Source organism: Marmota flaviventris, chromosome 13, assembly GCF_047511675.1.
Source record: "Marmota flaviventris isolate mMarFla1 chromosome 13, mMarFla1.hap1, whole genome shotgun sequence".
NCBI lineage: Eukaryota > Metazoa > Chordata > Mammalia > Rodentia > Sciuridae > Marmota > Marmota flaviventris.
Window position 1 is genome coordinate 32304875 of NC_092510.1, and position 26998 is coordinate 32331872.

At 40.4% G+C, this 26998-nt stretch overlaps 1 protein-coding gene across 1 annotated transcript in view; it reads right to left on the bottom strand.

Moving 5' to 3' along the window:
- Positions 1 to 25464, bottom strand: part of Gda (guanine deaminase) — a 94273-nt gene extending 68809 nt beyond the window's left edge. Inside the window, exon 1 of the mRNA XM_027940113.3 lies at positions 25342 to 25464. Within this exon, the coding sequence (XP_027795914.2) occupies positions 25342 to 25464 (123 nt within the window). The remainder of the gene's footprint in view (positions 1 to 25341) is intronic.
- Positions 25465 to 26998: the final 1534 nt, after the last annotated feature.

Sequence of the window (26998 nt, forward strand, 5' to 3'; positions counted from 1 at the left end):
AGTTTTCTCATCTGCAAGATAGAAATAAATAGTACTTCACTTACAGGGGTCCTTCAAGAACTAAGTGAGTCAAAGAACTTGTTAATGAGTTAAATGAAATAATAAGTTTAAAAGACTTGGAACAGTTCCTGGAATATGGTAAGTGTTTATCTTAGTCAGCTTTCCATCACAGTAACAAAACACCTAAAATAATCCATTTATAAAGATAAAAGGTTTATTTTGACTCACAGTTTTAGAAATTGCAGTCTACGGTCTCTCGACCTTGTTGCTTTAGACATATGGTGGTACACTATATCATGGCAGAAGCATGTGGTGGAAAGGCCTGTTCACCCTGTGGCAGCCATGAAACAAAGAAAAGAAAAGAAGGGCCAGGGCTCTAACAGCCCTTCAAGGCATGTTTCCTAGCTTTCTTCCACTAGGCCCAATCTCCTAAAGGTTCCACCACCTCCCAGTAGTGCTACAGGCTAGAGACCACATGAGCCTATCAGAGACAAATCTAAACTATACCAGCATAATATCATGTTTTACCTTTATTAGAAATAATCCTTTTCTTATTCATCCATTCCATACATATTTGCTGAGGACATTTTATCATCCAGGTGATGTGCCCCAGTGCTGGGGACACAATATGAGCAAGCCATGCTGTCTTCCTCCATGGAGGTTACAGTCTAGGCAGAAGCAACACTCATTAAAAGAAACTTACTTTGATAAGACTGTATCTTCACCTATTCAGCAATTTCCTCAAGAACATTAGAACGTTTTGTGAAAGCACCAAGCACTTGAGAGATACTGCATATATGACAGAAAAAGAAATCACAGAGGTTTTTTTGCTGATGGGCAGCTGTGCACACTAGCTGCTAAAGGACAGTGACCAATGTACCAACATGTAGCTTTCAGAAGTCCAACACACAACCTCCAAAAATTACAAATTATCTTCTAGGTTCATCTGTGAAAGTTACACCTGTGCCTGATGGCCAGGGACAGGATGTCTGCCAATCAAATCACCACATACAGAGGCTGGGAGTGGAAAGACCAGGATTGCTTAGAATGGGCTTCTTGGACTATAGTCTGCCCTACTCAGAAAGGCAGCATTTAAGTTGATAACACTTGGAGGACCTGAAATTGTCTTGTATACATTGACATGTATATCATATGTCCATCAAACCACTAAGCACTCAGGAAAATATATAAGAAATCATTCTTGCTTTTCAAGAGTTTCTGGAAGAGGGAATAAAACTTACATGCATATAAGAAACCAAGAACAATGCGTGGCAGTAGGCTTTCATGGGCCAAATTCACACTATGGGTTAAGCTGGGAAAACAAAAAGAAAGGAAAATAACCCATGGGGTCTTTGTTTGTTTTGGCTTTGGTTTTGGTTTTTTGGAGGAGGTGATGAGCAAAGTGTATATAGTGGAGAAATAAGAGTCAGGGCATTAAGGGTGTGGACAAAAAGATGAGGACATTTAAAGACGTTGAAGAAATCTACATTGCTGCCTAAATGTGGCATACAAACCTTTCCTTTCCAAATCTCATCCTCTTCCTGTCTGCTCACCCAAGCTATCTGACCAATGACTTGACACTTCAGAAGCATCCAATCTGCCTAGAACACAGGGATAGTTTTCCTTATTCTAATTTCATTTGCCATAAATAAAGCCTAAATCTTCTAGGTTTTCTTCTACTTCCCACTTGATTATCTGGATGGAGGGGGGGATGATTGTACAAACCTCCATTCACACATTTAAAAACTGTAGTTTTCCTTCTTAATATGAGTCATTGATATGTGTTTGTTTTTTTTTCTTTCCACTGGATTAAATTTTCCTTGTATAGTCAGGAGGGAGGGAGGTGGTAAGGGAGGATGAGGATTTTCTCAGTGCCTTTAGGGAAGGACTTCACTGGGATTAAAATGCATTTTTGAGGGAACTGTGACCACCCACAGAGCAGGCCCAGCGGCCTGCTGAGGGGCAGAGCCGCCCCCCACCCCCCGCGCCTGCCAGGTAGGCGGAACTGTGACCACCAACAGAAAAGGCCCAGTGGCCCGCGGCGGGACAGAGCTTCCAATCACTCCTGCAAGGTAGGCGGGCCTGCGACCCACCGGCAGAAGAGGAGCAGCGGCCTGCAGAGGCTGAGCCGCCCCCTCCCCCTGCGCCGGCAAGTTAGAGGGAACTGTGACCACACACAGAACAGGCCCAGCGGCCTGCTGAGGGGCAGAGCCGCCCCCCACCCCCACGCCTGCCAGGTAGGCGGAACTGTGACCACCGACAGAAAAGGCCCAGTGGCCCGCGGAGGGGCAGAGCTTCCAATCACTCCTGCAAGGTAGGCGGGCCCGCGACCCACCGGCAGAAGAGGAACAGCGGCCTGCTGAGAGGCAGAGCCGCCCCCTCCCCCCGCGCCTGCAAGGTAGACGGAACTGTGACCACCATCAGAACAGGCCAGACCTGCAACCGACAGACAGAACAGGCCCAGTGGCCTGAGGAAGGGTAGAGCCGCCCCCCCGCCGTGCCTGCAAGGTAGGCGGACCTGCGACCCACTGGCAGAAAAGCCCCAGAGGCCTGCAGAGGGGCAGTGCCGCTGCCTGCGCCTGCAAAGTAGGCAGAACTGCGACCACCGACAGAACAAGCCTAGCGGCCCGCAGAGGGACAGAGCCGCCGCCCGCGCCTGCAAGGTAGGCGGACCTGCTACCGACCGGCAAAGCAGGCCCAGCGGCCTGCCGGCGTGGTAGGCACATTGCCCCAATTGGAGGAGGGGCAGAGCCGCCGCCCGCGCCTGCGAGGGAGACTTTGCAACTATACAAGACCAATATAAATATATAGGGGGAAAATTCAATAGCACAACAGTTTCACCAAGTAGAAAGGAACGCGAACAGTATGAAGAGACAAGGAAAGAAAGGACCACAAGCAATGCAGGTCAACTCAACGTTGGAAGAGGTAATAGCTGCAGCAGATGGAATGTCAGATAAAGAATTCAGGATATACATGCTTCAGTTGATCTGGAGTCTCAAGGAAGACATCAGACAGCAAAATCAGACAATGAAAGATCACTTCAACAATGAATTACATAAACAAATCCAAGAAGCAAAAGATCAACTATACAGGGAGATAGAGGTTATAAAAAACAAACAAACAGAAATCCTAGAAATGCAGGAAGCAATAAACCAACTTAAAAACTCAATTGAGAATACCACCAGCAGAGTAGAACACTTAGAAGATAGAACATCAGACAATGAAGATAAAATATTTCAACTTGAAAAGCACATAGACAGCTCAGCAAGACTGTTAAGAAACCATGAGCAGAACATCCAAGAAATAAGGGATAACATCAAGAGACCAAATTTAAGAGTCATTGGGATACAGGAAGGGACAGAGTTTCAAACCAAAGGAATGAGCAATCTATTCAATGAAATAATACGAGAAAACTTCCCAGACTTGAAGAATGAGACAGAATCCCAAATCCTAGAAGCCTACAGGACGCCAAATGTGCAAAATCATAAGAGACCCACACCTAGACACATTATAATGAAGATGCCCAACATACAGAATAAGGAGAGAATTTTAAAAGCTACAAGAGAAAGGAAGCAGATCACATTTAGGGGTAAGCCAATCAGGATAACAGCTGATCTTTCAACACAGACTCTGAAAGCTAGAAGATCCTGGAATAACATATTTCAAACACTGAAAGAAAATGGGTTCCAACCAAGAATTGTGTTTCCAGCGAAATTAAGCTTCAGGATGGAAGATGAAATTAAAACCTTCCACGATAAACAAAAGTTAAAAGAATTTGCAGCTAGAAAACCATCTCTTCAAAACATCCTTGGCAAAACATTACAGGAAGAGGAAATGGAAAATAACAATGAAAACCAACAGTGGGAGGTAGGACAGTAAAGGGGGGGAAATAATCAAAGAGGAAAACAAACCATGTTTAGTAACATAAATAAACAAATATGGCTGGAAGAACAACCCATATCTCAATAATAACCCTAAATGTTAATGGCTTAAACTCACCAATCAAGAGACACAGGCTAGTAGAATGGATCACAAAACAAGACCCAACAATATGCTGCCTACAGGAGACGCATTTGATAGGAAAAGACATACATAGGCTGAAGGTGAAAGGTTGGGTAAAATCATATCACTCATATGGACTTCGGAAACAAGCAGGAGTGTCCATACTCATATCAAATAAAATAGATTTCAAGCCAAAGTTAATCAAAAGGGATAAAGAGGTGTACTACATACTGCTCAAGGGAACCATACACCAACAAGACATAACAATCATAAATATATATGCCCCAAACAATGGTGCAGCTATGTTCATCAAACAAACTCTTCTCAAGTTCAAGAGTCTAATAGACCACCATACAATAATCATGGGAGACTTCAACACACCTCTCTCACCACTGGACAGATCTTCCAAACAAAAGTTGAATAAGGAAACTATAGAACTCAATAACACAATTAATAACCTAGACTTAATTGACATATATAGAATATACCACCCAACATCAAGCAGTTACACTTTTTTCAAAGCAGCACATGGATCCTTCTCAAAAATAGATCATATATTATGTCACAGGGAAACTCTTAGACAATATAAAGGAGTAGAGATAATACCATGCATCCTATCTGATCATAATGGAATGGAACTGAAAATCAACGATAAAAGAAGGAAGGAAAAAGCATACATCACTTGGAGAATGAACAATAGGTTACTGAATGATCAATGGGTTATAGAAGACATCAAGGAGGAAATTAAAAAATTCTTAGAGATTAATGAAAACACAGACACAACATATCGGAATCTATGGGACACATTGAAAGCAGTTCTAAGAGGAAAATTCATTGCTTGGAGTTCATTCCTTAAAAAAAGAAAAAACCAACAAATAAATGATCTCATACTTCATCTCAAAATCCTTGAAAAAGAAGAGCAAAACAACAGCAAAAGAAGTAGAAGGCAAGAAATAATGAAAATCAGAGCTGAAATTAATGAAATTGAAACAAAAGAAACAATTGAAAAAATTGACAAAACTAAAAGTTGGTTCTTTGAAAAAATAAACAAAATCGACAGACCCTTAGCCATGCTAGCGAAGAGAAGAAGAGAGAGAACTCAAATTACTAGCATACGGGATGAAAAAGGCAATATCACAACAGACACTTCAGAAATACAGAAGATAATCAAAAATTATTTTGAATCCTTATACTTCAATAAATTAGAAGATAGTGAAGGCATAGATAAATTTCTTAAGTCATATAATCTGCCCAGATTGAGTCAGGAGGATATAGACAACCTAAACAGACCAATATCAATTGAGGAAATAGAAGAAACCATCAAAAGACTACCAACTAAGAAAAGCCCAGGACCGGATGGGTATACAGCAGAGTTTTACAAAACCTTTAAAGAGGAACTAATACCAATACTTTTCAAGCTACTTCAGGAAATAGAAAAAGAGGGAGAACTTCCAAATTCATTCTACGAGGCCAACATCACCCTGATACCTAAACCAGACAAAGACACTTCAAAGAAAGAAAACTACAGACCAATATCTCTAATGAACCTAGATGCAAAAATCCTCAATAAAATTCTGGCCACTCGGATACAAAAACATATCAAAAAAATTGTACACCATGATCAAGTAGGATTCATCCCTGGGATGCAAGGCTGGTTCAATATACGGAAATCAATAAATGTTATTCACCACATCAATAGACTTAAAAATAAGAACCATATGATCATCTCGATAGATGCGGAAAAAGCATTCAACAAAGTACAGCATCCCTTTATGTTCAAAACTCTAGAAAAACTAGGGATAACAGGAACATACCTCAATATTGTAAAAGCAATCTATGCTAAGCCTCAGGCTAGCATCATTCTGAATGGAGAAAAATTGAAGGCATTCCCTCTAAAATCTGGAACAAGACAGGGATGCCCTCTCTCACCACTTCTGTTCAACATAGTTCTCGAAACACTGGCCAGAGCAATTAGACAGACGAAAGAAATTAAAGGCATCAAAATAGGAAAAGAAGAACTTAAATTATCACTATTTGCAGATGACATGATTCTATACCTAGCAGACCCAAAAGGGTCTACAAAGAAACTATTAGAGCTAATAAATGAATTCAGCAAAGTGGCAGGATATAAAATCAACACGCATAAATCAAAGGCATTCCTGTATATCAGCGACAAATCCTCTGAAATGGAAATGAGGACAACCACTCCATTCACAATATCTTCAAAAAAAATAAAATACTTGGGAATCAACCTAACAAAAGAGGTGAAAGACTTATACAATGAAAACTACAGAACCCTAAAGAGAGAAATAGAAGAAGATCTTAGAAGATGGAAAAATATACCCTGTTCATGGATAGGCAGAACTAACATCGTCAAAATGGCGATATTACCAAAAGTTCTCTATAGGTTTAATGCAATGCCAATCAAAATCCCAACGGCATTTCTTGTAGAAATAGAGAAAGCAATCATGAAATTCATATGGAAAAATAAACGACCCAGAATAGCAAAAACAATGCTAAGCAGGAAGTGTGAATCAGGCGGTATAGCGATACCAGACTTCAAACTATACTACAGAGCAATAGTAACAAAAGCAGCATGGTACTGGTACCAAAACAGGCGGGTGGACCAATAGTACAGAATAGAGGACACAGAAACCAATCCACAAAACTACAACTACCTTATATTTGATAAAGGGGCTAAAAGCATGCAATGGAGGAAGGATAGCATCTTCAACAAATGGTGCTGGGAAAACTGGAAATCCATATGCAACAAAATGAAACTGAATCCCTTTCTCTCGCCATGCACAAAAGTTAATTCAAAATGGATCAAGGAGCTTGATATCAAATCAGAGACACGCCGTCTGATAGAAGAAAAAGTTGGCTACGATCTACATACTGTGGGGTCGGGCTCCAAATTCCTCAATAGGACACCCATAGCACAAAAGTTAATAACTAGAATCAACAAATGGGACTTACTCAAACTAAAAAGTTTTTTCTCAGCAAAAGAAACACTAAGAGAGGTAAATAGAGAGCCTACATCCTGGGAACAAATCTTTACTCCTCACACTTCAGATAGAGCCGTAATATCCAGAGTATACAAAGAACTCAAAAAATTAGACAATAAGAGAACAAACAACCCAATCAACAAATGGGCCAAGGACCTGAACAGACACTTCTCACAGGAGGACATACAATCAATCAACAAGTACATGAAAAAATGCTCACCATCTCTAGCAGTCAGAGAAATGCAAATCAAAACCACCCTAAGATACCATCTCACTCTAGTTAGATTGGCAGCCATTATGAAGTCAAACAACAACAAGTGCTGGCGAGGATGTGGGGAAAAGGGTACACTTGTACATTGCTGGTGGGACTGCAAATTGGTACAGCCAATTTGGAAAGCAGTATGGAGATTTCTTGGAAAGCTGGGAAGGGAGCCACCATTTGACCCAGCTATTCCCCTTCTCGGTCTATTCCCTAAAGACCTAAAAAGAGCATGCTACAGGGACACTGCTACATCGATGTTCATAGCAGCACAATTCACAATAGCAAGACTGTGGAACCAACCTAGATGCCCTTCAATAGATGAATGGATTAAAAAAATGTGGCATTTATACACAATGGAGTATTACTCTGCATTAAAAAATGACAAAATCATAGAATTTACAGGGAAATGGATGGCATTAGAGCAGATTATGCTAAGTGAAGCTAGCCAATCCCTAAAAAACAAATGCCAAATGTCTTCTTTGATATAAGGAGAGTAACTAAGAACAGAGTAGGGTCGAAGAGCATGAGAAGAAGATTAACATTAAACAGGGATGAGAGGTGGGAGGGAAAGGGAGAGAGAAGGGAAAATGCATGGAAATGGAAGGAGATCCTCAGAGTTATACAAAAGTACATACAAGAGGAAGTGAGGGGAAGGGGAAAAATAATACAAGGGGGACAAACGAATGTCAGTAGAGGGGGCTGAGAGAGAAGAAGGGAGGGGAGGGGAGGGGAGGGGGGATAGTAGAGGATAGGAAAGGCAGCAGAATACAACAGACACTAGTATGGCAATATGTAAATCAATGGATGTGTAACTGATGTGATTCTGTAATCTGTATATGGGGTAAAAATGGGAGCTCATAACCCACTTGAATCAAATTGTGAAATATGATATATCAAGAACTATGTAATGTTTTGAACAACCAACAATAAAAATTATAAAAAAAAATAAAAAAGAAAATAAAAAAGAAACTATAGTATATTAAAAAAAATGACAAAATCATAGAATTTACAGGGAAATGGATGGCATTAGAGCAGATTATGCTAAGTGAAGCTAGCCAATCCCTAAAAAACAAATGCCAAATGTCTTCTTTGATATAAGGAGAGTAACTAAGAACAGAGTAGGGCCGAAGAGCATGAGAAGAAGATTAACATTAAACAGGGATGAGAGGTGGGAGGGAAAGGGAGAGAGAAGGAAAATTGCATGGAAATGGAAGTAGACTCTCAGAGTTATACAAAAGTACATACAAGAGGAAGTGAGGGGAAGGGGAAAAATAATACAAGGGGGACAAATGAATGTCAGTAGAGGGGGCAGAGAGAGAAGAGGGGAGGGGAGGGGAGGGGAGGGGGGATAGTAGAGGATAGGAAAGGTAGCAGAACACAACAGACACGAGTATGGCAATATGTAAATCAATGGATGTGTAACTGATGTGATTCTGCAATCTGTACATGGGGTAAAAATGGGAGCTCATAACCCACTTGAATCAAAGTGTGAAATATGATATATCAAGAACTATGTAATGTTTTGAACAGCCAACAATAAAAAATTTTAAAAAAAATTAAAAAATAAATGGCATTGTACATGACCCCCGCAAAATAAATAAATGAAAAGGAAAAAAAAATAAAAATAAAATGCATTTTTGAATGAAAGAAACATCTGCTTCTATTGTCTCACCTGGCTTTATCTGTTTGACTATTTTGATTCAAAGCTATCTCTTATTTGTAGAAAAATCATGCCTTACCTATTTGATCTTAATAAAATAAATTTCAGTATTGGCATCCTGTACTATATACTGTATACACTAACTGTATGCTGAGACTTCCAGTGACACTGAGATGCCAAGTTTACTCCTGAGATAAAGTGGTAAAATGATTCTTAAGAAAGCTGAGACTATTTCTAAGATCCAGCATATATGTGTTTGCCAGTACTTTGGCATCCGTTTAAATTAAATATTTGCAAATGGGCAAAAGCAGCATGCTTACATAACTCTTGCAATGTACAAAGAGAGAGCTAATCACTATATAATAAGGCAGGCTGAGAAATATTGTTTGCACAAGAGAGTATGAACCCAAGTGAATTCTGAACCAGCAGTTTGTGTTCACTAAAGTCCCCTGAAATGTAAAGATCTACAAAAACCTTACCAGAGTATTTGAAAACAGGAGGACATCGAGAGCATTATGCCCCGAGAATGCTACAAGAGCAAACATTTGTATAAATATCCTCTGAGAGCTTAAGCATTGATGGAATAAAACAAATGTAACTTATTTGTAGGTACTTTGCTATTTTTGTCATATGATAAATGAAAATATCATATATTTATTATCTTAAAAAAGGTCACCTATCATTATTGTCTACAATAATCTGCTAAAATAGCTTCCTAGGGTGAACAGTGAGTTGCTAATGGAGTTGCTAAATTTACTATACATATTTGCAGGGTTCTTATGGTTGCTGCTTAGTAACTTCTGACACCTACCCTTCTCCCTCTGTTTTAAAGCATCTTGCCTTCCAGACAGCATGGTCTTCTCTGATCTTTGGGTTGCTTTCTCATTCTATGTTGTTCTCTTGAACTCCAGACACAACCACAGAAGTTAATCTAGCTCCTGTTCTCTTCTCAGCCCTGACTCTACACTTCATAACTCCTGCTCAGACATCTCTTCTAAGCCCCAGACCTGCAAGCCAATGCTCATTTGATATCTCTACATAGATGTCACAGAGGACCTCAGCTCAGGATGATCAAATCTGATCTCTGGAACTGTCCTCCCTGGCTGGAGCTCTCTTCTGCTCCCTAGCTCAGAGATGCCACCCCATCTATGCAGTTGAACAAGCCCAAAACTCAGGGGAAGCATCCTCTCTCATATTGTAGTCATTTGTTATAAATCCCATCGGCCTTGCCTCCTCCTTGTGTCACAGATGTGCCCACTTCTCCCCATCCTAACACCACCTACCTGTCTCTTTCATGGTCCACTGAAATCACCTGCTAACTCATCTCTCCTTCAGCAGCCACTCATGCCTGCTCCAGTGCACATATTATAAATGAGCAGACCTGCTCTACCACTCTTCTAACACCCTTCATTGGCTTTGCACTGCCCTTCGAGTAAAGGGGAAGATCTACGAGGACACTCCATGTGGCTACTGCTTTCATCTCTGGCCTCATCTATCTCCACCACCTACTGCTTCTCATCCTTCATCACACAGTTCCCGGTTCTTCCTCACTCTGGGTCTTTGTGCAGGCCCTTCCCATTCCTTCTCTGCCTCATGAATTTCTATTTGGCCTTCAGACAAAGCTCAGATGTCACTTCCTTAGGAATTATTTCTTGAAGTATCTCCTCAAAATAAGCTGATTTCTATCTCCAAAGCATTCGGTATATTTTCCCCTTTTAGAAATTATATATTTATACATACTCATTTGATTGTTGATTCCAAGTGCAAATAAGACAGGGGCTGCATCTCTTTTGTTCATTATTTTATCCTAGCACCCCGAAGTCCTCACTCTTCATCAGCTATCATCAGCCCTTAAGATCTCCAAGAATAACAGCTCCATCTAGCCATTGAGTCCAGGCTCTGCTGGAACAGGAGGTGGTATGAATACCCACGCTGCGCTAAGGACACCGAATGACTTCTGTGTGTTGTACTTCAGAAAGGGGCTGTGGGTTGCACGAAACCACACTTCAGATGCAGGAAGAAAACAACTTTTATGTGAAATAGCACAGGAAAAAAAATCTGCCCTGCTATGTGGAAAGCACAAGTAGGGTTACTTCTTGGTCTCTAAGTGCATTGACTACAACCAGCTGAGAATGTTGATCAACCATTTCTTCTCCATACAGAGCAAAACAGTCCATTCGATATTCATTCTTTCACTTAAACAAACAAAACATTTATCGAATGCTAGTTTTGTGCAAAAGCACTTTGTAAAGTACTTTGAGGAACAGGAGATGGATAATAAGAGCTATTGTTTATGGAGGGTCTACCATGTTCCAGGACTGTAAATTGTAAGTAGCAATTTACATGCAACATTCCAAGTAAATTACCACTTTATGAAGAAGCAAACCCTTAACCACAATACAAAACCAAAGGCAATAAGCAGGCCTCTATAATCCCCATTATTCCAAGTCCTTAACATAGGCCAAGATAAAGGCATTGGGAACTTTATGAGGTCTCAGAGTTTTAATTAAAATCTGCTTTTCCAGGCTTCTTAATTATTCACCAGGACATGAAACTAGTTACAGCCTGCTGTGGTCAAATACACAGTAGCAAAATATGTTGTTACCAAACATCTAGGCTTAGAAAACCCAGAGTTCTTACTCAAACAATTAGTTATTTGGAAGCTATTTTAAGCCATTGCCCACGTAGCTGGCTCATGAAGTAAGAACTTTTCCAAACTGATTAACCTGTAGTGAAAATCATCCAGATGTCATTTATTCAATACACATTCATCAGACTGCCTACAAAGTGCTGGTGTTATGGACACCAAGGTGACAAAGTGAAGGACCTATTTTCAAAGTTAGGTCATTGGGGAGATTCTTGAGATAGAGTATGAGCCATAAAGAGATGCTGAGTGGAAAGTGGGGTACAAAGAAGCCAGCTGTCAGTCCTGCCTGTGAGCTGAAGAGAAGGAGTAGGGTCAGCAATGACCTCATTAAGAATATGGCTCTTAAATTGAGCCTTAAAAGGATGGAACTGGAGACTATCATGCTAAGTGAAATAAACCAATCCCCAAAAACCAAAGGCTGAATTTTCTCTCTGATATGCAGATGCTAATACACAAGGTGGGGCAGGGGAGGTTTAGGGAAGAATAAGAAGTACTTTGGATTAGATAAAGGGGAACGAAGGGAAGGGAGGGAGGATGGGAATAGGAAAGACAGAAGAATGAATAGGACATTACTTTCCTATGTTCATATATGAATACACATGCATGTATTCACTCATGCAGCAGGTGGCAAGTAAAGAAGGAACATGGACAAAGACACAAAGACATAAACCAATATGGAAGTTTGGGCAAATAGTAAGACCAGGCCTATGGTTAGCCCAAGGTTAGGCAACAGGGAGCCATAAAACAATTTTAAAAAATAAATTGGATTTCAAAACCTGGGCATGAAATGTTCATAACAGCACTGTAGAAAGCAAACAAAGTATAGAAACAACCCAAATGCCCATTTGCTGATGAATGGATAAATTAAATGTGGTATATCCAAACACTGGAAGAGTATTCAACTATAGAAAGGAATAAACTCTTGACACCTGCCACCAAATGGATGACACACAAAAACATTATGCTAAGTGGAAAAAGTCAGACACAAAAGATCATGTGTTGTGCATGTACATTTACTCAAAAAATCCAGAATAGGCAAGTCTATTGATTGAGAAAGCAGAATAGTGGTCGATGGTGGGGTGAGAGGAGAGGGTAGGAAATGACTGCTTTAAGTTAAAGAGTTTCTTTTAGGGTGATGAACATATTCTAGAACAAGATAGTGTTGATAGTGTTGTAAGTGTTGATAGTGTTGCATTATACAACTTATTGTATTATGACCACAATAAATGACACTGAATCTTACATTTTCATTAATTTATTTTTTTAGATGTACTAAGGCTTGAACCCAAGGGACTCTACCACTGAGCTATATCCTCAGTCCTTTATTTTATTTTGAGATGGGGTCTTACTAAGTTTTAGAGGCTGGCCTTGAATTTTGCAATCATCCTGCATTGGCCTCCCCTGTAGCTGGGATTATAGGCAAGGGCCACCATACCTGGCGAATCTCACACTTTAAAATAGTGAATTTTATATTATGTGTATTTTACCACAATTAAGAGAAAATTCAATTTTAAAAATTGGTTTTAAATTATAAAAACAAATAACAAGGAAACAAAAAATAGTAATACAAAAAAAGTTTAAATTATTCTCCACACCACCCACTCTCTACTCCTACTCTGCAAAAGTTAGAATTATTTAGGGTTTATTTTTATACCTCCTACTATAAATGTAGTTTGTATATAAGAATGTGGGAGGGTGAGAAATGTATGGTTATTTGATAGACTTTTTCTTTCCATTTAAGTTGTTGGGGAACCTTGAAATTTTAAATTTCTTGTATCATTATAGGTAACCTTAGAATTCACTTTAAATTACAATTACCTTGTAATTGCTTTAGCCTTCATAGATTTCTTTTTTTAATTCATGAAAGAATAGCTTGTCAATAAACTGAGGCTTGGAACACTTGGGTTTTAAGTTGCAGTTTGCTCAGGAAGGTGCACTTCTGTCCAAATAATTTTTTAAAACCCAATGATAAGGCTGAGAAGAGAAAGAGCACTGTGACCATAGCAACAGATCCTATGGTGATGCCAACCTGAGCAGACCATGACAGGTAGAGAAGACATGAGCTATATTTGTGGTGAAATGGTCTCAGGTAATAATGTGCCTGTAGCTAATTCAAGGGAAGAAAACAGTGTTTCACAGAGACACCAACTTCAACAGTCAGAAAGGCTTTGAAAAACAGATATCAATTTAAAGTTAAACTTAATGTAATTTATCCATTTGAGTTAATAAGTTAGTGTGATTAAAGTTAACTAAACAATACTTTCTTTTTTTCTTAATATATATTTTTTTAAGTTGTTGATGGACCTTTATTTTATGTATTTGTTGTATGTGGTGCTGAGGATCGAACCCAGTGCCTCACATATACTAGGCAAGCGCACTACCACTGAACCACAACCCCAGCCCAAACAATACTTTCACTAAGGAAAAGGATAATAGGTTTTTGTTGTTGTTGTTCTTTTTTGAAGGTAGGATCTAAGATCAAAGCCACGCATGAAACAAAATCTTTTGAGAGATGCTTAATCAATTTTAGAATCTGTATCAGAAGAAATGTATCTATCTTTATTTCTTAGTTAATTATTTTTATTGGTGCATTACAATTAAATGTCATAGTGGGGTTCATTGTGACATATTCATTCAAGCACATAAAATAATTTGGTCAATTTCATTTGAGTCTATCTTTAGTCTTGGGAATTAAATTCCTATTAACAATTTAAGTAAGGAAAGCTGTCTTGGTTTAGATGTGAAATGTCTCCCCAAAGGCCCTGTTAATGCAGGAATATTCAGAGGTGCAATGATTGGATTGTGAGAGCTGTAACTGGGTGTGAACTATAGGCAGGTAGGGAGTGACTGGAAGAGATGGTAACTGGGGGCCTGCCCAAGAAGGGTTATTCTTCTCTGTGGCCCCTTCACTTTTCTCCCTGACAACTTTCCCCTGCTGCAATGGAGTTGGTCACTTATGGACTGAGACCTCTGAAGCTGTGAGTCCTAAATAAAACTTTTTTTCTCTGTGTTGTTTTTGTTGGGCATTTTGGTGACAGTAATGCAAAAACTGACTAAAACAATAGCTATTTGTAAATTTGCTGTTTGACTGGCAAATCAAACAGCTACCTAATGACTTCAAGAGACAGAAAAGTCATCCAACTGATCATTAGATGTTTGTTGCACAGTCGGGCACACTGGTGCATGCCTATGATTCCAGTAACTCAGGAAGCTGGATCCTCGAATTTGAGGATAGCAAGCTCCAGACCAGCCTCAGCAATTTAGCAAGCCCCTCAGCAATTTAAGGAGAACATTTCTCAAATAACAAATAAAAAGGGCTAGGGATGTAGCTCACTCGGAGTCTCAGTTTCCTTGTCTATGAAACAAGTAAAGCTATTTCATCTCAATAAGTAGCCACAAGAGCTTCTGAGATTATGACTGCACAGCATTCAGCATAGGCCCAGCACCTAACAAGCATTCAGTAAAAGTTCAATATTATACTGTTCTCAATATCATCACCAAAATGCCTTGTATCTGTGAGTTTATAATCAAGTGTCATAAACAAGAAGCCAAGAACAATATACAAGGATAAACTGCACACAATATTCCCTTTTAATAAAAGGTGGGGACAGCTCTCATAGCAATCAAAGGGAGGTCAGTAGAGGAAAGAGATCAAGGGATGGGAGGTGGTGAGGGAGGGGGAAGTGCTGGGGAGTGATACTAGCCAAACCATATTGTTATATGGTGTGCATGCACAAATATATAACCACAAATACCATCATTATGTACAATATAATGCACCAATAAAAAATGTTGGAAAAATTTATTCCTCTTAAATTATGTTGAAGTATTTTAATGTACAACTACAAAACATAAGAAATGTGCTACCAATATTTTAATTGATCAAACTTTTTAAATATATATTTTAGTTGTAGATGGACCTTTATTTTATTTATTTATTTTTATAGTTGCTGAGGATTGAACACAGTGCCTCACATGTAAGCACTCTAGCACTGAGCCACAACTGCAGCCTCCATAATTGATCAAACTTTTTAAGTCATATTTTAAATGTACTGTGGAACTCTTTTAAAATTTACCATTATAGTTAAGAGACCAACTAAGGATTCATCTTGGACTTTTTTTTTTTTTTTTTTTTTTTGTTAAGTATCTTAGACACACCAGGAAAGAATGGAACATTGAGCCAGGCGCAGTGGCGCATGCCTATAATCCCAGCAGTTTGGGAGGCTGACACAGGAGGATCGTGAGTCCAAAGCCAGCCTCAGCAACAGCAAGGCACTAAGCAACTCAGTGAGACCCTGTCTCTAATAAAAATTGGACTAAGGATGTGGCTAAGTGATTGAGTGCCCCTGAGTTCAATCCCTGGTACCAATACATAAATAAATAAAGGTATGAAAAATAAATAGAACATTGATCTTCTCCCTAAAAGGAGCCAAACATAAAGACCAGTGTGACCACAAAAGTTCATGTAAGTTGTTTTAGAACAAGCTAAGCACAGGGTGTGGAGTGCCCCTTAGCTGACCCTGGGGAAGGCCCTTTCCAGTCTGGACAGGACAGAGTTGTACTGGCCAACAGATGGTTTGGGTCATCACCCAAGTGCAGCATCAGACTGCCACAAAGAACAAGGGTAGCAGTGACCATGGACTTGGAGGTAAGGGGTTGCCCGTATTTAAGAACCTAACATCTGGAAGAGCCCTGAAATAAAACTCCATGTCAATGGCTGCTTCATCTTGTTCACAGCTGCAGCCTCAGAATAAGAACAGCAGCTGGGACCTAGTAAAGACTTGATCAGTATCTGTGAATGAATGAAGGCTTAGATTATAAACTCTCCAGGAATCCTTGCACAGTGGAAGGAAAAAAAGGAAAGGTCCCAAAACAAGTATCACTGAGCATTCCAATAATAGTAGTGAGTGGAGCTCAGATTTGTTCTCCTTGGAAGAGAGTGACATTATTAGCACCTGATTGGAGAGATCGATACATTTCTAGTGTATTGATCACTTAAAGCCAAACAGGGATGTTGTATAGGTGAGACAGTTCTACCTGAGACTCAAGATTGGCTAGTCTAGAAAATTTTGTCTCTTATCCTTTCAAGATTTAATGAAAGTTATTTATCCCCTCCATGAAAAACAAATCCATATGCAGACACTGGAACATTTATGGGGACAGAGTTAGAGATGGGTGTAGGAAAGGAGTAAAGAGTAATAGATAAATGGCTAAAAAGAAAAAAACAGGATAAGAAGAATCTGAGGCCCCTTTTGAATCTTTCAATTCATCTATTAAAACACTTCTGACCAATTTTTCTGTGAAGTATATGTGTATCCTTCCTCAGCCAGTTTTATAAATTCAGATTCATGCACATTGATTAGATTATATTACAGTAACCATTTTTGCATTGTTTGGGGGATATCTGGGGTTGCTAGAAGGCTGTGGACTTGGAGAGACATCCAGACTTGCTTAAGTTTGATGAGTGCTAGGAATAAAGACATAAAAACAGCTTCACTGACAAGAGAAAGGGGGAAAAAAACAGCACTGAAGGAAAAGACCGAGAAAGGGAGGACAGTTTCAAGTGTGAAGAAACCAGGGGGTGAATAATAGGACAGAGAAATAGATCTTGGACACAGCCACAGAATGAAGAATGGATTTTCTGTCTGAAACTCAGAAGCACAAAACAAAGGAGACAAGACTGAGAAAGAAAGTTAAATGCTTTACTTGGATGAAATGGAACCGGGGTCTTTAAATCAGATCCAGAGAGATAATAATGGCTAAAGAGGAAACAGATCTGGATCTAAATCCCAACTCCATTCCTTCTTTGGGAAAGCCATTTTATTTCTCTGAGCCTTGTGTTCCTTGTCATTGTAGTCACTGATAGAGTTAATTCTCATGTACAACCATTTACCCTGAGCGCTTGGCTTTAAATGGTAAATCCATATTTCACTGCAGCTGGCACATGCTGCTTGTAAGTGAGGCCCTGGCCATACATCCCAGGTAGTCAGTATTAGAATAAATGTTTAAAAGCACACTAGCAATATTTATAGGTAGTAGAATGCAAGAAAGTAATCTCCAAAGACACTAAAACCTTCAAAAGTAACATCATTTTCAAACCAGAATGAATTTAATTAAAAGAACAACTGTAGGGCTGGGACTGGGGCAGGGGCTGGTGCTCAACGGTAGCGCACTTGCCTGGCATGTGTGAGGCACCGGGTTCAATTCTCAGTACCACATATAAATCAATAAAATAAAAGTCTATTAAAAACTAAAAAAAAAAATAAAATAAAAAAGAACAACTGTGAACATCTATATTTTGTGCAATAAAAATCATTCTTGAAAGGAGATTAAGTTACATGCAATATTGTATTTTCTAAGGTACACACAAATACATTTCGGAACTATTACTAGCAAAGATTAAGACAAATTGTGCAACAGTTGCTGTAATTTTTTCAGTGTTCATTCATTTAATAAATATTTGCTGAGCACCTATGCTATTTGCAAGATCTTATGTCTGTTAGGGAATATTAGATATTCTCTACATTTTTTCAAGTCATGTGAATAGGAACTTTTATAATTAATTTGAGTAAAAATAGACACAAATAAGGCCTGGTCAATGAATGTGAGCAAGTACTCTGTAAGAAAGACAATGAGAGAGACGTCAAAAGTAGGGAAAGATCACTGTAGAATACAGAAATAATAAAAAGATTTTGGAGATTATACTTAAATTGATTCCTAATGGCTTGAGCACAAGTAAAATTATAGACAAGTAGCTCAGAGGCAGTAAACCTTCTCTCTTAATCCATTCTCTGTTGCTAATAATGCAGTACCACAGACTAGGTAAATTATAAAGAGGCTTACTTTGGCTTATGGCTCTGGCCCAAGGCCAAGGGTCACATCTGATGATGGCCTTCTTATTGGCACAGTCCTGAGACAGCACATGGCCCTGCATAGTGAGACAGGGTGTGTGTGTGTGTGTGTGTGTGTGTGTGTGTTCTGCTCTCTCTCCCTCTGCTTCTAAAACCACCAGTATTTAATCATGGGGCTCCATCTAGATGACCATATCTAATCCTAATCCCCTTCCAAAGGCTTCATCTCTAAATGCGATGATCAGATTAAATGTCTACCCTCTTAATACCTCACAGTCAGGATTCACCTTCAACACACCATCCGTTGGGTGTGGAGACTCTGATACATTAGGAATTTCTCCAAATAAGCAGTAGAGTTGAAATTGGAAATTCACAGAGTCTGGGTCCAGAAGCCATGTTCTTAACCACTAGAAAAATATTAATTTGAAATACATGCAAAATTGTATGGGATCCAAACACGGTGGCACATGGCTGTAATCCCAGGACCTTGGGAGGCTGAGGCAGGAGGATCACAAGTTCAAGGCCAGCCACAGTAACTTAGCAAGACCCTAAGCAACTTAGCAAGACCCTGTTTCAAAATTAAAAGTAAAAATGGACTGGGAATTGGCTCAGTGGTTAAGAGCTCATGAGTTCAATCTTTGTACAAAAAGAAATATTTATGAGAGGACAGAGGAAGGGGAAATTTATTCCAATCAGGGAATGATGGCTAGAGAAGGTTTGGAGGAAAGGGACAGTGGAGCTGTGCCTTAACATTTGATAAACAATGGAAAATGGGTTGTAAAAGGAGTTCTATGCTAAGCTGAGAGATTGATACCAACAACATGGAAACATAAAAGAGCATGATGTGCTGGGAAACTGAAACTTTTTCACAGATCATCTCTTGGTTCATGGGTACATTGTGGTGTGAGCAGCCATAGTAAATTTATTCCCATTTGCCAGGTAGGGAGATGAAGTAGGTGGAAGGATTGAAAAAACAGATTAGGTCCAAATAATGTCAGGTCTAGAAACTTCCAAGGACATTTGGACCTTGGGGCACTAGTGAACGAGCCACAGATGACTACAGAAGAGGAGACATATGATACTACTCATGAAAATAACTGTCAGTAATGTGGAGGAAACATTGAAATAGGGATGAGATACAGGGGGTTCCTGTAATATTTTATCTAGGAGACACCAAAGGGTTGAGCTGGGGCGGGGAATGACTATGCACAGATGTCCCAAAGGAAAATTGACTGGACTTGACTAATATGGGTGCCTAAAAAGACACTGATATTTTGGGCCGACAAGGAGAAGATAAAAAGAGGGAAAGCAGAAGGCAACTAGCAGTTCTTTGAAAAATATGATTCTTTGAAAAGCAGTGTAATAACATATGTATGTCAGGCTGCAATGAACAGAGTACCCAGCTAACAGCAGTTTAGACAATAAAGACACTTCATGATCTCAGCAGTTCAGAGATGTCAGAGATTAGGTTGGTGTCTCTGGGATCTTCTTAACCTTTTCCTCATGGTCCCAAATAGTGGCAGCAGCAACCCCAGATATCCTGTCTTTAAGTGAGAGCATCCAAAGAAAGGAAGAGGGGTTCTCTTCCCACATCCCAGAAGCTTCTTAACGGATTTTCTGTATGCCAGAATGTCAATCACCAACCACGCTTAGTTACCAAGGAAGGCTGCTCCACCATCTTGCTTAGCCAGGAGTTCTGTCAGTCTGAATCACAAATCCTAGTGGTTCTGTGTCATCCTTTCCTCCTGCTTGGAAAGGCAAAGATCCACCTTCCTGCCAAGCTCAGGAACTCAGAATATCCTGGTCCTGGAGAGGGAGGTGGGCTAAGCTGTCTCTTCTGAGAGTGCTGAAAACAAGTATGGTAAGTGATAAGTGGGAGTACATTACCATGGCTGGCTCACACTCGGAGGTAGCCTGTGCCAAGTAGATCACAGGCCGATCAACTTCAGGATGTGGTAAGAAAGAAAAGGTTATAGCTATTGAGTGGGTAGCCAGCTGTGTCTGCTATGAACATTCTGAACAAAGAAATCAGCTTTCTAGAAAATCAGACTTCTCAGAGTTATCCTGTGATACTTGGGCATGAAAAGCATCTTTTTATGGAAGCAAATTTCCTAACAACATTAGAATTGAAAACCATCAGCCTTTGCCAGAGCCTTTTAATTCTGTCCTGCATGTTCAGATCCTGTCTTTTCTTTAAGGTTCAGTTCAATGACTGCTTCTTTCAAGAAGCCTTTCCTATCACTGGTCAATTTGTGCCACCACACAGTGATATACACTTGGTTTATATTATTTACATACATTGAAATACATTTCTCTTGATGCTCTTGCCTTCTAACCATACATTCACAAGTTATCAAATCCAGCTGACTTGATCTAAAGAGCCACCAAGCCTCTTTCCATCTCCATTGCTGACAATAATTGCTGATGATTACTAAACATGTATTACATGATTGGCATTATTCTATATATTTTACACTTACAAAAACATTAATCCTTTCAACAACCCCATGATGTATATTAAATAATTTGTGTGTGTGTGTGTGTATGGAAACTTGGGAGTAGAAATGCTAAGCAACAAATCTGCAGCAGTAGTAAGTGATAAAGGTATTCTTAGGGTTTCATGAATTGGCAGGCCACACTGCCTCCCTCATCTAAACTCCCTCATCTAAACTACATCCCATTTCACCTGAACTCCTTACTGCAACATGCTCCAATGTGACCTCCTTGCCTGCACTCAACTCCCTTCCAATTCATTCTTTATCCTGAAGTTAAAGTGAACTGTACAAACTGCAAACTATAATCACAGTTCAATCCCTCCCCCACTCCACGTACCTTCCAAGATATCACCCAGTCAGTCTGTCCTGCCTTACCTTACGTTATCCTTTTCTTGAACTTTTAGACTCTAACCACTTTGACCTTTCTTTCCTGCCTACCCAGGACCTTTGCATAATCTATTGCCTCTGCCTAGAAGATTCTTCTCTACTTTGAATCCTATCTGACTTACCTAGTTAACTTCTACTTATTCTTCAGAACACAATTTAAATGTCATTTGATACTGGAGAAAGCCTTCCCTCCACCCCCCAGACTAGGTCAAGTTCAGATAGGTCATAGCAGATTTTGTTAATGTACCACTAGATTACCAACACCACCAAGACACTTTGTTCATCAATTTATCTCCAGTAAGGAGCCCCCTGTTTGGCTCAGGAATCAGCCCATTTTTGTTATACCAACAAATCTTGGCTCTTTTAATAAAGGGCAAGTTCTTTAAAGGCACACATCGTGCCTTGGGGAAGCAGCCTGCTATCATAAAAAGAACATGGCCCTTGGGCTATATTTCAAAAGTTGACTATTCCACCCCAATCTCTATATGCGTGAATTCTCAAATCTCAACTCTCTAATAGGAAATAATCACACTGTGCTGACTAAGAAGTATGGAAAATAATGTGCAGTAAATACTTCTGTTATGGTTTGGATATGAGATGTCCCTCAAAAGTTCCTGTGTTAATGCAGAAATATTCAAAAGTGAAATGATTGAATTATGAGAGTTGTGACCTAATCAGTCCATCCTACTTTAAATGGACTGAGTGGGAACTATAGGCAAGTGGGACATGGCTAGGTGGGTCACTGGGGAAGTGCCCTAAAAGGGTTCATCCTCCCTGTGGCCCCTTCCCCCACCCCTGCTTCCTGGATGCCACACAGGGATCATTGCTTCTCCACCATGCCCTTGCACCATAATGTTCTACCTCACTTTGGGACCAAAGCAATGGACTTGGCCCACCACGTACTAAACCTCTGAAACCCTGAGCCAAAACAAACTTTTCCTCCTCTCAGTTACTCTTGTCAGGTAATTTGGTTGCATCGGTGAAAAGCTGACTAACAGCTCCTCAGATCTTTCTTCCCAGGTGCATCTTTGCATTCCAGTAGATGAATGACATGATCAAGAGGATGCATAGCTGTTGCCACGCTGTCCCATACTGTCCCTCCCAGGCCCTGGTTTCCTTCTCTGCTGCTTGGCCTGCACGGTTGCCACCAAGTGGAAACATGAAAAAATGCTGCAGTGAACAAGAGCTTAAGAATTTGCTAGGAGCAAAGAAAAGAAAGAGGATGGAATGAACATGGTATCTGTCAAGTATCCACTAAGTGCCAGGTATTTTTATTCATCACTCATTTAATATTTAGCAAAAGGAAATCAAATTCTACAAATGATAAAATTGGCTCAAAAAAGGTTAGGTGTTTCACCCATGGTCTTAGAGCAGGAAAACTAGTGTCAACTTTCAACCAAAACTCAGGTCTCTGTTTCTCCTTAGGATTTACTACAGCTACCCCAAGGCATTGCCTCCAAAATGATTTTCTTCCTCACTCTTGCTTCTGCCTAAGTGTGCATTAAAAGTCCCAGGGCCTCTTAATGTATCTTAAAAGTCAACCTGACCCTGTTGTATATGAAAGAATTAGGTAACTCAGTAATATTTGAGTACACTGTGTCTCAAGATTAATTAAACATTTTCAAATTAATTAAACTTTTTAGAGTCTTATTTTAAAAAGCTACATGATGTTCAAGTAAAAAAATTAACTCTGAATTCAAAATGCCCAAAACCAAAATGTTGGCTAAAGAATAGTTTTAATTAAGTTAATTGAATATAAGCTTTAATTATTGAGTTAAACATAGTACCATTCTCTGAGCCTACATGAAGTTATATGGAGTGAGGGACGAGGCATATAAGAGAGAAGGAGGACATAGGAAGTTGTGTCCCTTCTCTTTGAGATGTTATCTCAGACCTGGCTTTGAAACAAAACTGAGCTCCCCACATCTCACTAAAGTGGTCCCACCACACAACCAAAATACTACAGTTACTCAGAATGTCATCCACCCACTCCCTGTGTCCAAATCCTTCAGGATTCTCATTAAAATTCCACTTCCTATGTCCCACTCCAGGCCTGTGAAATTCAGTTCTCTGCCACTGGTGCTCAGGTATCAGCATTTTCACAAGCAACTCTGATGCTCATGATTCATCTGAAGATTCATCCCAAGAACAGCATTAGGAAACCCAATAAAACTTAAAGATCATGATTATTTCACATATTTGTTGTTTCAAGGGGACACTATTTTCTTTTTTCAACTGTAAAATGTTTTAAATAAGAAATGGACAATTATCTCGGCAATCCCAAAGGTGAGGCATTTCCTATTTCAACATGAGGGAAATCAAGATTTGAAATATATATAGCATGCCCTGTATTAAACACAGGAATAAACTGTCTTGCACCGAAGATAGAAAGAACAGTTACCAATTCACTGATTAGGGAGTTTCATTGGGAAAGCTAAACCCCTTGAATTAACACGCCTTTGTAGTCAATTCCTAGTTAGTTATATCTTGTGAGGGAATGGCCTGTTTTCTAAATTTACAATCCCAAATATGCTTCTTAGTTAGGAATAGACTCCCTGACTCAACCACTAATTGCGTGTTCAGGACACTCTTTAATTCTTTTTCTGTATAACCCCTAGGAAAGGTAATTTTTAAGGTAATTTACTTCCTTTTTTACTCCTCTCCAGTGTTAAAGTCAGTCCCCCAACCCACTCTCTTGTCTGCTATTCTACCAGTTAGAATTCTGGATATGGGAAATTCATTTTTAAAAGGGAATCTAAGAGTTGAGCAGCTCCTTGTGATTAGACCAACACCTCCATTCTTTCATAGTTCAGTAGTCTCTATACCTGGGCTTCCCAGGACTTGCCCCAACATGAGTTTCCTGTAACTTGAGGATCATGTCCCCATGCAAGGAAGCACCAATCTCAGGGTTCACTGCAATCTCTGCATTTAAGTGAACTCTAAGAGTTGTATCACCTCAGAAGCCCAACAACTTCTGAGTTATGCACAGATAATTTTTAAAGCACTATAATAAAATAGGGTTTAGCCCTCTCCCCAAATGTAAGAAGAGTCACTGATTTAGTAACATCTTTAGTCGTAGCTTGAATCTGACAAATCACAAATATGTGTACTTTTGCTAACCAAACTAGTAGTTGGAAAATAGCTCAAAAATATATCACCCCTGGATTTATTTTCTTTTTTCTCCCTCAAATGGAATGACTTTACTTAAACTGACTAGTCCATTACTAATGCAGTCATCATCTGTGTGTACAGAACGGAAAATATCAGACATTAAGTTACCAATGTCATTTGTAGAAATTCTGAATTTCGGAAAAAGAAGTGTAGAAGGTACACTCATAGAAGACATTTTGAACCTTAAAATGGAACTGCTTGCTTTAATACAAATGGCTGTGTGTGTGTGTGTGTGTGTGTGTGTGTGTGTGTGTATGGAGGGGCGGATACAGGGAGATGGATAATCTCTCTTCGACTATCCTTCTTAGTATTACAAGTTGTCTAACCTGTATCATTAGTACATTCTCTGCGTTGAGCCAAGGATTCGGTGAATGAAATCAGCTCTTTTGCTTATTCTATGTACTCAACGGGCAAATCAACAGCGATCAAATGACCCCTCCTCTGTTAATTCTTTCACAATAAATTCAAACCAAATTCATGATGCGCCTACCCTGTGCCCGGTACTGTGCCAGGCTCCAGAGATATAAAGATGAATGAAGCAATGTTATGGTTTATTGCTGATCTCTTAAGATTTGTGGGTCGGGGGATGGCTCTCCTCTTTTTCTAGTGCAACCTGGACGGCTGTCGAACCAGAAGTGGTGGGATTACCCCACTGCTCCTGGCTTCCGGAAACTCGATACTCCCTAGCCAACCGGTGAACCGAGTGTCAGGGTTCGCTTTGCGTTCCCGAGAGCCAAACGCTGAAGTTCAACTCCGGAGCCAAGCGGAGCGAACCCGGGACTCCGTCCGCAGCGCATCGCGCCAGCTTCCCTCCACCTGTCAGCCGGCGCGTCCGGGTGGCCAGACCCCGGGCCCACTCACTTTGCCGCTGTCGCTCACACCGAGGAGGTGATCCCGAAGCACTTCCATGGGGCAGGTCCAGGTGGAGTGGACGAAAGTCCCTCGGAAGATGTGCGCCAGGGGAGGCATCTGGGCGGCACACATGTCAGCGGCGGGACACAGCGCGGGGACCGCGGGCTAAGGAGGGCACACCGGCAGAGGCACAGCTGGGGCTCCCTGCGGCTGCCTGCAGCTGCGGAGCGGGCACCTGCTCCGGCCTCCTCCTGCCCCCGCTTCCCCGGGCGATCGCCTGCCCTCTGCAGGCCGCGCCCAGGGGCTGGCTCCCTGCCTTCTCAATGCCAATAGGATTTTTCTCCCGCGAGTTGGCTCCGCACTCCCGTGGGGTGTGGTTTTCTCCCCACCCCTGCGTTAGTTTTGGATGTGTTAACTCTTTGAGTTATCAGAATCAACCTTCTCTACCTTTCTTTAATTGGCATGCCTACACTTCTGTCTGCCAGTCTTCTCTGCCCCTTACACTCTTAGGGCTATTTATTTCTCAAGTTCCGGACAGGTGAAAGGTCGGTTGGGGACGTCTACCTCCTGACCAGTTTCATTTTCAATTTCTACGGGACTCAGAATATGTATTTGTCCTCCCTTGAGTTTATGGAAGCACATCTTAGAGAATCTCACATGGGGCTCCACCACAGGAGTCCATGTGGATCTCAAAGTTACTCTCTTTGCCTTAAGGTCAATGTTTTGGTCCTTGTGATTGTCCACAAACAATCCCAACATCACATCACGTCTGAATAAATGTCTTTTATTTACTTTCAGTTGTACCAGGGCAGAAAATTAAGTTCTCCCGTCAAATAGGGAATGGTAGCGGCCTATTGTGCTGGAATAGCAATCAAGGGACTGCCACAAAACAAGTAGGCCTCTTTGTAAAAATGGCTCTTGGATCAGGATATTGGGAAGCCTCTAGGTCAGCCCTTCGTTCAGTTCTTTAGAAAGGACTACCTGGTTTCCCTCAAGGCCTTAGAACACCCTGTTCCCTTCCTCTGCTCCTAATGCTTCCAGTGAATCTTGACGTAGCCACTCTTCTCTCACTGGTTTGCCTCGGGTTTCTTTGGAGTAACCAACCAGTAGCCCACCCCACCCCCTGCAGTTTCTATTCCACTAGTCCATGTTTTCTTTTTTCCTGCCACAGCATCAATCATATCCATTCTCATTTATTTCATGTTTTTTCATTTATTCTTGTCCCACCCACACACTAGCAATAGAAGGACTGGAAGAACAGCAGAAGTGTCTTGTGCCTGGAACAATGCCTGCTGTTCTGTACTTGTTTGTTGAATAAATGGATGAATGGGTTTTCCTAGAGCAGCAGAGTAATCTGGATGGACATCTGTTTTGACTTCTACATAAAGGGTGAGGTCTTCCTTGCAGTACCTGCACAGGCTTTCTCTAAATTGCTGCTTTTATAACGCAGGACTGGTCTCTATAAATGATTCATTCCCTTTTAGGTTGCTTCTCCTTATTTGTGCCATGGTTTCGAGGAATGACATCATTCTAGTTTGTAGGGGACTTTCCTGATTTCATCCCTAAAGTCTCAAGATCCAGGAATTCCTCAGTCTCAGCCACCCAACTAAGGTTGGTCACCCTATCAAGGACTCAGAATTAGAAATTCCTGAAGTTGATGCCATTG